The 12,187-nt window shown below is 35.8% G+C and overlaps 1 protein-coding gene across 1 annotated transcript in view; it reads right to left on the minus strand.

The window, feature by feature from the left end:
• Positions 1-1,689: 1,689 nt before the first annotated feature.
• Positions 1,690-12,187, minus strand: part of TBC1D22A (TBC1 domain family member 22A) — a 187,501-nt gene continuing 177,003 nt past the window's right edge. Inside the window, exon 13 of the mRNA XM_082309017.1 lies at positions 1,690-4,956. Within this exon, the coding sequence (XP_082165143.1) occupies positions 4,828-4,956 (129 nt within the window). The 3' untranslated portion in view covers positions 1,690-4,827. The remainder of the gene's footprint in view (positions 4,957-12,187) is intronic.

The following is a 12,187-nucleotide window of genomic DNA, read 5'->3' on the forward strand; positions in this document are numbered from 1 at the left end:
CACATGTACTAGTGGCAAATTCAGACTTTAATTTTCTATGTTGAGGAAGCTTGATCACAAGCATAAATGTGGAAGTCCAGTTCAAACTATGCTTTACTGACTATGCACATTAATTCTCATTTGGAAGCTTGTAGGAAATTCTTGTGGCCAAAAAAAAGCCCAAGTTTCAGAGCACCTGTCTCTGAGAGGCTTTCTGTAGCATCACATCTCTCTCAGCCTCTCATTTCTGGCACATGTCTTGACTCAAAAGTGGGGTACATACAGAAGACTTTGAAGTGTTAAAAGGTTCTTTGATATGGCGCCATAGCAATTTAATTATTTACTCCAGTGCTGCCTCAGCTACACTAAGCTTAAGGAATTAGATGGGATGGAAGATTTTAGCTTTAACGTATAAAAATGCAAATGATCTGGAATTAAATTGCTCAGGAACTTCACTCTCTATCATACAGTGATTAGAAGCACTTGAGCTGGAGTTCCTTCCCACGGCACAGCGCCCTGCCTGAGTGATTGCTGGACTGGGAGCCTTTCCACCTCGCTTCCCTTTCCCATCTCCAAAGAATTTAAAGCCCTACAAAGCACTTACCTTCCTCCCCACTCTGTTTCCGAGGAGGAAGTGACCTGAAGTGCAGACCAGATTTCTGGAAAGTCCTTTCTGTTGCACTGCACATTTATATCTATCTGTGGGATATCTGCCCAGGATGCAAGATAGATATACAGGACTGCTTTTGTACAAGAAAATCAACAAACAAATAGCTTTCAGCTATGTCTCCCAGCATATTCCTTGTGAGACCTTGGGACCTTTACTCCACCTTCTTGATCTCTTCTGCTTTTGAAAAAGTAATTTGAAAAATCTTCCCTTGCTGATTTTCTGCAGGATCTTCAGAAGATTATAGCAGATGAAGAAACACACATTTTATTCAAGGTGAGAAACCAGCATGATTACAATTCATCGTCACTCAAGCACGTAACAGAGATTGCCCATTGCATCCCTATGTCTCCTTTTCCCTGAATGTGTAGTTTTAAACAGAGAAGTCATTAACTTTGCCTTCCATATAACCAGGCTAGTATATTTTCTCACCAGACTCATCAGGATTATTGGAAGTCTCCCACAAGCTTCCTTGACATAAGTGACTTGAGCTTCCCATATATACCAGACATCTCTCCTTGCTTGTTAATCTACTTAAATCATCCTTAAGTTTCCAGATCTTATTGACCCTTTCACTACCTTTTACTGTTCCCCCCCCCCCCCCCCAGAGCTGGAGCTTCCTCTCCTTCCTCACCGCCAGAGATGTACAGAATTCTGTACCTTCTTTGTTTGCTTTGACCTAATTTGTTCCACCAGCCCCCAGTTTAATTCTGCTCTGGTGTCAAATTTATCTTCATCTGCTTTTTGTAGAAAATGCTCGGTACATTGTATGTATACGGTACATGCAGAGACGTACCTTTAGAAGTTGTCTGTCTTATTAACTTGCAAAATCTACAAGATGCAAGGGTAGAGAGCTGCAGAAACGTAACTGAGAACAGAGGTTTTGCTATCGCATTTGCTCTTGTGATATAGGGTTTTGAGACTGTAAAACACGAACACACCAAAACCATGCTTTGATGTAGTATGCAATGTGCTTGATGAGAACAATAAAAAAAGCTTTCCACTCTATAGCGCACTTCATAAATATGCATTTATTTCCTCATCTTTCATCAGTTTTACAGTTTTAACCAGTGCCTCAGTGTTAATATTTGTCAGAAGCATACAATGGAACTTCAGATACTTCTGTTCTGTAGTTCTGAAGTTAAAAACAAATTCATGGGCCTTTCCATAAGGAACTAAGCCAAAAATTAATGAAACCAATTTCTTATAACATATTACAGAGTTACATAAGATTTCAACTTACATTTCTATCCTACTTCATGTACTGTATTTACATAGTTAACTAATTTGTTTATTATTTACATTTTTCAAATACTGTAGTCATAAATCTTTTTATATTGTACATTCTTGCTTAAATTTTTATTACAGAAATTCTCTAACACACATTTTAGACACTACGGTTTCAGTATTTCACATGAGTTCTAGGAAATTACTGCCTGGTTTCACTAGTGATGTGTCAAGATGCCTCCTTCATAAGAAAATACATATTACAAAGGAATTTTATAATATTCAGAATCTTGAATTTTGAAAAAAAATAAGTACATGGGTTGTAATAATGATAACGTTATTTCCTTTTCTAGGTAATATTTTGTTTGGAATGACATTTTACCTGAGATGTAGAATTGTTAAATGTAAGGTGTTTGGTTTTTTAATAAAATGAAATATTTTATGTAAATCTTAAAGTATTGAAAATTTGAAATTTTACATAACTGTTGCCCTTCTATTTACTGAAAACTATTCCTATCTGTATAGATATATAAGCGTTATTTATATATCTAGATCATATTTTCCAGAAAAGTCTATATCTACATAAATAAGCATTGTTATTATATTAGGAAACTTCCCACTATCCTTAAAAAGCAATGTGCTCAAGTACAATATTCAACTTCTGACACAGACACAATAGTAAATGTGACCTCTAATGGTAATACTTTCTTCCAAGGGAAGTAAGAGGTACCTGTTGAATTTGGAAGACATGGCAGACAACTCACGTGGACCCGATGAAGGAAATTTTATATATCCAGTCCCATAAATGTTATGCAGGAGCATCTGACACAGCAGACAACTTTGGGTCAACTTTCCATGTTACATGTAACTACCTAAATAACATCTTAATAGAAAAACGTTAATTATAGAAAACCCTTACAACATTGTACATTTAATGCTGTGTGTCTTCTCGTTACAATAATATGCATTTCTATTAACAAACGATTGTAGATACTAAGTTTAAAGCAAATGGTCATAAATTTCAGGTTTCTTTTATTCTGTTATTGGTAGATATTCTGTTAGGCACAATATGACATTCTTTGTAAACATAAATTTTGATACATTAGACCATGAACTGAAGTTACAGAAAACAGTATACGGACATTTAAGAAACACAGATCTACTACACACTCTAGGCACAAATGCAGCAACCTAGGAGGCCTGAACTTGTATCCATCGCAACTGAAACCCTCAGCTGACACCAGTGGAACAGAAATGCATCCTAGTCACCAAACACTCCTGCTTCTGAATTAATTAAGTTTTTTCTCTTCTACTAAAGATTTCATATAATTTTAAAATATGGATCTCATAATCACATGTTGGTAAAAATGTATTTTATTCTATTTACCCTGAAACACCTAATTATTACAAAGTCAGTGTCAAGAACTAAGGCCCCAAAACAAGTAACGTAACTAACACACCTAGAAAGCTTTCTTCAAAATATATATCTACATATTTTGAAGAACTTGAAAATAACCTTCCAATAACAAGTCATGAGAGAAAACCTCTTGAAGAACTTTTATTTCCCAAACTTAAAAGTGCACTACACTTCTCGTGCAACGTTGTGCAACTTGAGAACTGAACTGAGGAATAATAATTCTGAGCTTCCAGTATATTGCTTATTGCAACTCTCACCCTTAATAACCTGTATGTGTAGGGTAGGCACAAATTAATAGGAGCTATTTACATCCAACAAGAGCAACATCAGTATTCTTATCTCAAAAGATTTCTTGAAAATAAAGAGCGCACTTAAATTACGTTAAGTTTTAAGAAATTCTTCAGTATCTCATGATTAGATGAAGAAACATTAGTTTCATTCTATAAAGTCATAAAGGATTTTTGTTCTGCTAATGATGCAAGAGTGATCTGGGTATACAGTTACTGTTATTGTTATTGGGAACTATCTTCTCGCTTCCTCTGAATAGTAAGGAAAAAAGGTATTAAATTATTTAACAAATAAGCTTTGGAAAGATATATTAATTTTCCTTTTCTAACACGCTAGAAATGGAGAATAAGGCAACAACTGAGATAAAAATATATCTTGCTTTGTAAACCAAGCTTCTTCATAAGTTTCTTAAAAGTGAACTTTCATGCTGAAAAATTGAAAGGCCTTGAAAGAAAGGCTTTAATTAGTTTGACAAGAGCATGTCCTCTATTTCATTCAATATTTTAAAAACACTCCAAAATATAGAGAGAGGGATTTACTTTAGTGTTACAGATGAGTCTTCAGCTTTAAGCAACTCCTTTGTATGGCTAAAAAGCTTCTACAGCACCCTGCAAGACTGAGTAATGTTTAGAAAATGCCACCAATTTCCATTGCAACCTTCTATATTCTTATATTATTGAAGTATTCTAACCTAATTCCATGGAAAAACAACAGATGGTGTGCGAATATCAGTGTCTTCTGAGTTATAACCAGACTTCAAAACATAGGCCTTGCTGGCTCATACGGTCTTTATGACTATGGAAAGTTCTTTTTTTTTCCACTGAAAGTAAATAACTTTTAATGACCAAAACTGGCTTATAAAGTCATGGCAGGTGACACTGAAGTAATGACAAAATCATTCCAAAAGTGGTTTTAAATATTAGGTACATACAAAAAATTGCTCAACATAAATCAGACAGACTGCAATGCTCCTAATTAGAGAAGGGGAAAAAAAGAAGATAATTATGTGATAGACTTCTGAACTCATTTTCATGCTGAGCAAAAAAGTTCACTTTTAAGTTCATTCAATGCTCCATATCCTGCTTTGTCCATTTCTTTGGTATTCTGTTCTCATTCTTCAAATTCTAACAGAATTTTAATGGTCATCTTAATTCAAATGAAAGAGCAATGAGCTGAAAGCACAACCAGAACAACAGATGCCATAATACTGCAGAACACGTTGGTCTTAATGATTTCTGGCTCTTTATATTCATTTCTTGTAATGATTGGGGGCATCCGCAAATGCAAACTTCAGTCTGTAGGCCTCTGCTAGGAGTACACTAATTTCTTCATTTCCCCAGTGTACTGTGGGCAAATTTTGTAAAAATATCAGCAATTCCTAGATGAAGAGAAAAAAGAAGAAATAAATATATTCTTTTCAAATACCAGTGTAATAGCAATATAGTATTTATACAATGATCATTTATAAGCAATCACTCATGTAGCTGAACTACGGTTATTTTCTAGTGTTCAGAAAAATAAGATAACTCACTCTCTCTGTATATACTATGACTGAAAGACTGCATTACTGTCCAAATGAGAGGTGGGTAAATTCTGTGTACCTGCACTTGTCCTTGTATGATTATACCACTACTGGTGCCCCTCGATCATGGATGGAGACCCCTTGCTGTACTCAGACAAACAAGAAGTCACACGCAACGTATCAGAACCATTCTGTTAGACTTCTAAGAGACAAATAGCATTAGCATATCCATTTCATAGCTGGTAATTGAGATACAATGCTCATGGGTATTGGAGTCACTAGAAACTTCTAGAAATTTAATTCTGAGCTCTGTAAGTCCAAAATGGTTTAACATGGGACCCAGTCTTCTTTTACATTTGCCGTATTTCCTATATTATTTTAGCACCTGGATACATCTTACACACTGTCCAATTCCAACCAAGCTCTAGAATTTTTGACATATCGATTTCTTTAAAAATTCCACATGTATCTTCCATATTTAAGATCTTCAACCTACTTTCGGTTTGTAACATCTGTTGCCCAGATCATTTCAATATCCCTATCTTGTATGAACAAGAGGAATACCTCCACTTCCTCTTTAAGGAGCTATAAAATATTCATTTAATTTTTAATACCTTAAATGTTTTCATAATCTCTTTATCAGGTGGGTAAGAGGCAGACAGCTACAGATGAAGCAAAGATGCTGACTACATTGCAGAAGCGCTAAAATTCTCTTCCCTGGTCTTTTCACATGCAAACATGAAGAACATTGACTTCTTCTGGTGCTGCTGCTTTCTAGGTATGCCTTGTATATAGTACAGCAAACAACAGTTCAATTTCTTTCAACATTACTTATATAGCAATACAGATAAAATTAATCAATAAAAATAATTTCAAATTATAATCTGCATTTAATTTGAAAAGGTCCTAAAATGTGGATTCCTGCTTTTGCAGGGCATAGGGCATATATTTTATTGTAGCAACACGGTATCAGCAAATATGCCCAATCTCCTGTTGGCCAAAACCCCAGGATTGTAGCTCTATGCTGAACTGTGATGCGCAGGATCAAATCCCACTGACTGCACTTTGAAGGATCCTTCAAAAGAGTTACTTGAAAAATGTTTGCTTCCTATCCCACTGAATAGTCAAAAGGGCATTACATCTATCTGTGTTGTTGCCTATCCAAAGTATTGTTGTGCTCCAGGGCATGGAATTATACAATTGGATACCTTCTCAAAATTATGGTTGACGGCTAAGTCTGGGACTTTTGACAAAAAATTCCCAATCACTTCAGATGTTTTCTTCTTCCCTGATATTCTGGGAAGAAGTCTCTGACAGTGATGCAAAGACAAGCTACTTAATAATTTATTTTATATTTTTTCATGTATAAATAGTAATTTCAGTCAGTTGCAGTCAGCTCCCACCTCAATTCTTAGCCCTGGTTTCCCACTCTTTTCTGGTTTCTTGTCCCAAAATATTTTCTTGCAGGTCAGTTTTTCCTCCCTCTCATATTAGGTTTAGGCAAAATTCATTTCCAAGCAGCCTAAGCCCAGGACTAGAGGTTATAAGGAGCTCACTGGGACAGTGCCTGATGACAGCACCAAAATCCACCATGACCCACAGCAGCACAAAGCTTCAAATCGTCATCTGTACGCTGAAACTTGGAGCTGTGAGAGAAGGACTCTCTGCAAGATCAACTACTACAAATTCTCTCCTGAGTTCGTGCAAATGACAACAGTATAAGGCTTGCAATTTGACCAAACTTGGCAAGTTAGCTTGCTTATTTAAATAAATGGTGACTCCACAAATCCTCAAACCTGATGCAAAAGCCTCCCTGGGCCAACTGTTAAATTCATGTTTCAAACTTTGCAAACAAGAGATCACCTGGAGATCCCCTGTCTCATGATTTTAATTGCTTTGACAAAAGCATTCCTTAAATTTTAAGCTGTGACAAAGCAGCAAAAGGGAAGGTTTTGGATGAGTTACATCACAACAAACTGAATGTGGAATTTTATGATGGGAGTTATAAAGCAACCTTAGGAATAAGTGCAGTTGTTAAGTCTGCTTGTATCTTCAAGGCGCTCTATTTTTGCAGAAAAAATGCAGACAATTTGTGCACACTTGTATATGTGCATATATTTGTGAGCATGTGCATATGTATATTTTTGCATGAATATGTTAAGATTTATTCTAAAGAGCAGGAATAAGTAAGCAGGAATGCAATTAAAACCACAACCATTATCCTGCTATAAATCAGAATCCTGCAATTCTGTGTATAAGTACACAGGGAAATTCTTCTTCTTCTTTATAAGGGTCTTATTTTCCTTGTCCCCCCTTCTCCCTCCTCTGCACCTGCTGTCATGGAAGATGGCTGTAGGAGCCCTTAGCAAGGATTCTGTGATTTCAGGAAACAGCGAGGAGCAGAAATGAACACGAAATTATTTTTTTTCAGGTGTGTGAGAGAATTATTTTGGCTTCATCTATTTCATGGTCTTGCTATACTGGTTCTTGTAATATGAAACAAGAAAGGAAAGAAGTTGAGCAGTACTATATATTTAATTATGAATAATTAGTAGTAATACAACAGAGTTAGCATGAGAATGTCTCTATTACACTTGGGAGACCATATTTTTAATAAAGTGTTATACAACTGCCAAAATCCCACTTTTTTTTTTATTTCTATCTACTTATTTGACAGTTATGCTGACAACTGTAACTAATAAATTAGCAGTACAGAGTAGGAAGGTTGTGTGGAGGGATGATAAATGCATGCTTCCATGAAAGGTTTTTTTTTTCCCCATTTACAGAAGTAACTTTCAACCAGCTTTAAGACACAGCAGTTAATTCAGTGAGTTTTGTGAAATTAGCTCTTTTACTGTTTGCAGTGCCAAGACTTTGCTGGGTCAGACTTCTGGTGCCAACTGGTAGAAATGATTCATATTGCTTGAGCAGTGTTTTGGTTTTCCTTTGGGCTACTCTTCAAATAAATTTGGCCTAAACCAATCCTCCAGCCACTGGAGAACCATGAGCCTTCTAGCAGACCTCAGCACTTGTACTTTGTAGAACGTCACCTGTTGCAACCAACACCGGCCTGTACAGAAGGTACTATTAAACTATTAAACAGCTATGGAACAAAAGCTAAACTGCTTCAGCATGAGATTTGAAAGCAGGAGTCTACATTGGTCACATATTTGGTCCACTACACTGATTGTTTCTGTGGCAACTGTGCATGTTTTTCAAACTAGAAAATGTTGCTACACATTTGTGAAACCCAGATAATGCCTGTAGACGAATGAATTCTGCTTGTATATTCAGTTTTGATGGTAAGGTGATCATACTGGATATGCATATCAGAAAATGATTACAAAAAGAGAGTTTATTTTCTTAAAACCCTCTACATAGCAGTCACTTTCACAAACACCTGACTGCTCAATGATTAAAAAAGGAAGTAAAATAACAGTCACATTAATTTTGTTACCTTTACCTTTCCAAAGCACTGAAGGTACATTATCTTACAGAACAAACCACATTTTCTAAAATAAATTTACAGTTGTAGAGGTTTGTTTGGAAATGACCCATGGAGAACCAGACAAAACACATTATTTTTCTCCCAGGAGACACAGCCTAACAGCAGGAGAAATCAGGTGCTCCAGGCTTAAGGCTGGAAAACTCAAACCATTCAACCTTCTATTCTTCGTTGACTATGTAAAGACTACATCTTCAATATCCATACTATATGAAATTTAATGTGCAGCTCAAATCTGAAACAGGGCTATTGGTGAAGAATTAGTTTAATGCTTCTATGATTAATTGCAAACTTACTCAATTCTGATGAAAATTATTAATATATAAATAAATGGCAGAGTAATCTACTGACCATCTAAGTCCATTTCTATTTGAGTGGGCATTTTGCCACTGTTACCAAGGGAAAAGACTAATTCCTTAACTGCTCATCAAAGTCTAAGACTGATACTGACTAGTGAATATGTATTATAAATCCAAGTGAAGTAACTGGCCAAAGATACACTACTTGAGTGATTTTCTAAAGATAAGGATTATCTTCCTGTGATCTATTAGAGAGCTTCCAAATTGGCTGAGATAGAAATAAATCTTACATGTTGTTAAAAATAAAGTAGAACTTGGCAAAAACCCTACTAAAGAAAATTTTATTTTCTTTAACTGCTAAAGAAAATCATGCCACTTATTGCTGTCTGAATATGGAATATTCTTTGAAAACAAATAAACCCCCAAAACAAAAAACCAAAAAAAAACCCAAAAGAAACAAAAAAATCCCAGTCTTTGGATTTGAAGAAATGTACAAACATATGCTAATTAATATTTACAAGACCACCTGAGAAGTTTATCCAGAACTGCTCAATTTAGCATTTACACTTACAAAAGAGCAAAGATGACCACAAGAATAGTGATTCAAGAGTATTCATTTATTTTTAATCATTATTCTTATTTTTTCTCCAACAGATAAAGCAGGAACCACTAGAATCCACACGTAGATAAGGCATCCACACTAACTGCTTACATGAATTTTCCTGTCCACATTCAGAATTAAAATATGAGACCATTTGAAATATGATGAATAATAAACTTGAATTAATATTTACCATAAACAAATCATTGTTGATAAACTACTTGGTACATTTCAGAAACTTAAGTCCGAAAAGCAATATTTGTAAAATATTCCTGCAAGAATTTTATTTTCTGTTTGATTTAAATGATATTGCAATGCCACCTGCGTGAGGAATCAGGGCAGGCAGTAGACCATTAGCAAAGCTGGGGTTTCCAAAATCCTAGTCCATTGTTTGTTTATATTTTGGCTGCATCTACAACAAATTACACCCTTTGCATTTGGCAAATAGAGCACCCCAGTCTCATTGGACACTTACTGCGCTAAATAGCCATATTAATCTCTTGAACTAGGGCCTAGCCCCACGACCTAGCCTGCCAGCAAAACTTCAGTTTGGTCTATCCATGGCATTCGCCCTCTAATACCACTCTGTGGAAAGGCATTTCCAACCTCCCTTCTTCCTTGCCATTCAGGCAGTGGCAGGTTTTCTCCTGACTGGGGAAGAGTCACAGGTACTTGAAGTATGTACAACCAGCAGTTAATTCCTCATGGACAGAATAACTTTGTTAAATTAAAAACAAAAAAACACACACAAAAAAAAACAAACACAAAAAAACCCAAACAAAAAACCTAACCACAACACCTCCCCCCCAATTAATCCCTATTTACTTTCACCTCTGTTTAAAATATAAGAAAAATAAGACTATTTTCAAAGTGGTAAAAACCTTAACATTGTAGGGAATAAAATGACAGTGATGCCTTTCTTGCCTCAGTCTTGACTGACCAAGTCTGCTCTGAGAAATCACAAGGCTCCATGCACAGGAGCAACAGCTGGGGGAAGGAGGTACAGCCTGTAGCAGAGGAGGATCAAGGTACTACTTAGATTTGCTCCTCTCTGCCACCCAGTACAAGAAAAAGTGAAGAGATTTTAGCACAGGGCCACTAACACGGTTAGGGAGCTGCAGTGAATGTTACACCAGGAGAACGTGAGAAAACTGTGGGTCTCTTTAGCTGAGAGAAGAGAAGGCTAAGGTAAGATCTAAGAGCAGTTTTCCACTACATACAGTGAGGGTTATAAAGAAGAAAGAGGGGCCAAGAGGCAATAGTAACAAGTTGAAGCTAAGTTGTCATAAGAAAAAAAGCCCTTTGCAATGAGGTTGCTTGAGCAGCCTGCCAGGGAGACCACAGAATCCATCCACTGGGATTTTCACAACGTGCCTGGACAAGCCCGTGAACAAGCTCCTCTAGCTCTGACGCTAGCCTGGCTTTCAGCAGCGGATTGCACTATAAATCTCCCTTCCACACTGAAATTTTCCAGCATTCTATTTTTTTTTAAAGGATATGGGCTTAATTAGAAAAGAAATCCAAAAGCACAACAAGAAACTGCTAAACATATTTACTCATTTGGTCCATTTCAGGAAACAATAAAGGTATGTTTCCTAACAAGAAGGATGTATTTTTTTATTTGGAATGAAAGGACATAGGGGGCTGGTGTAGCAGTGTAGCTGGGTCATACTACGAATAAATTGAAAATCTATATACCAAACTGATTTTTTAGTATGGCAAAAGATCTAAGCACAAAGTATTTAATATCCTTTGTAAGAGATTTCTGGTTTATGCTGATCTATTTAAAACACTACTCTGAAACAATTCTCTAGCACATTTGAAATTCAACATTTTTGTTACCAACCAACCAACCAAACTCTTTTATACAATTTCACTCTTTGTATTTCCACTACTTTAAGTACATTTGGGTTTACATGATACTCTACATACGTGTTTTTGTAAGATATGCTAAAATATGCTAAAATACTTTATATATCGTGCTCAACTATGCTACAATATATAAAGTATAACTAAACACTTATGAGCAGCTGTATAGAATGTACTTTTAAAGTACATGTACTTTCAAAATGTCATTTTCCTTGGATAAATTAACACATATTCAAGAACTATTCTATTCACCACATAATCAAGACAAGACAGCAGTAAACTTGCTGCAAGTGCTGTGGTATAGAAGTACCTTTAGAAGTATGAAAAGTAAAAGTATGAGGTCTGTGTTTTAAACACCATGGTAGTAAGATCTGGGAGTAATACTGCCTGTTAAGCAACGGCTGTTGTCAGATATAAAATTATTCTCGAGGGAAAAAAAATTTTATCATGCAAGATCCAATACATATATCTAAAAGGAAATACCAGACTACAAGGCAAATATCTCAAAAAGATGATGATTTACAAAGCTCTTATTCCTCAGTTTCCTCTAAAATCAAAATAATCAAGGTCTGTTCCTTGTAAACTAAATCAAAACTGAATACTAATAAAACTTCGCAAAACACATTTTTAATAATTATCACAAAGTCATCAGTCTCTCTCTTCACTGAAATTGTAACCCAATAAAATCCCGTTAAAACAATCTTAAAAAAGCCCCCAAAACCCAGAAGCAAAAGAAAGCAAATTTGAAATCTGGTTCATTAGCAAATCCCCTTATAGTATGAAGTCCACTATAATCCCTTTAGTCCATAGAGT

The sequence above is a fragment of the Platalea leucorodia genome (genome assembly GCF_965183815.1).
Source record: "Platalea leucorodia genome assembly, chromosome: 4".
In the NCBI taxonomy this organism is placed as follows: domain Eukaryota; kingdom Metazoa; phylum Chordata; class Aves; order Pelecaniformes; family Threskiornithidae; genus Platalea; species Platalea leucorodia.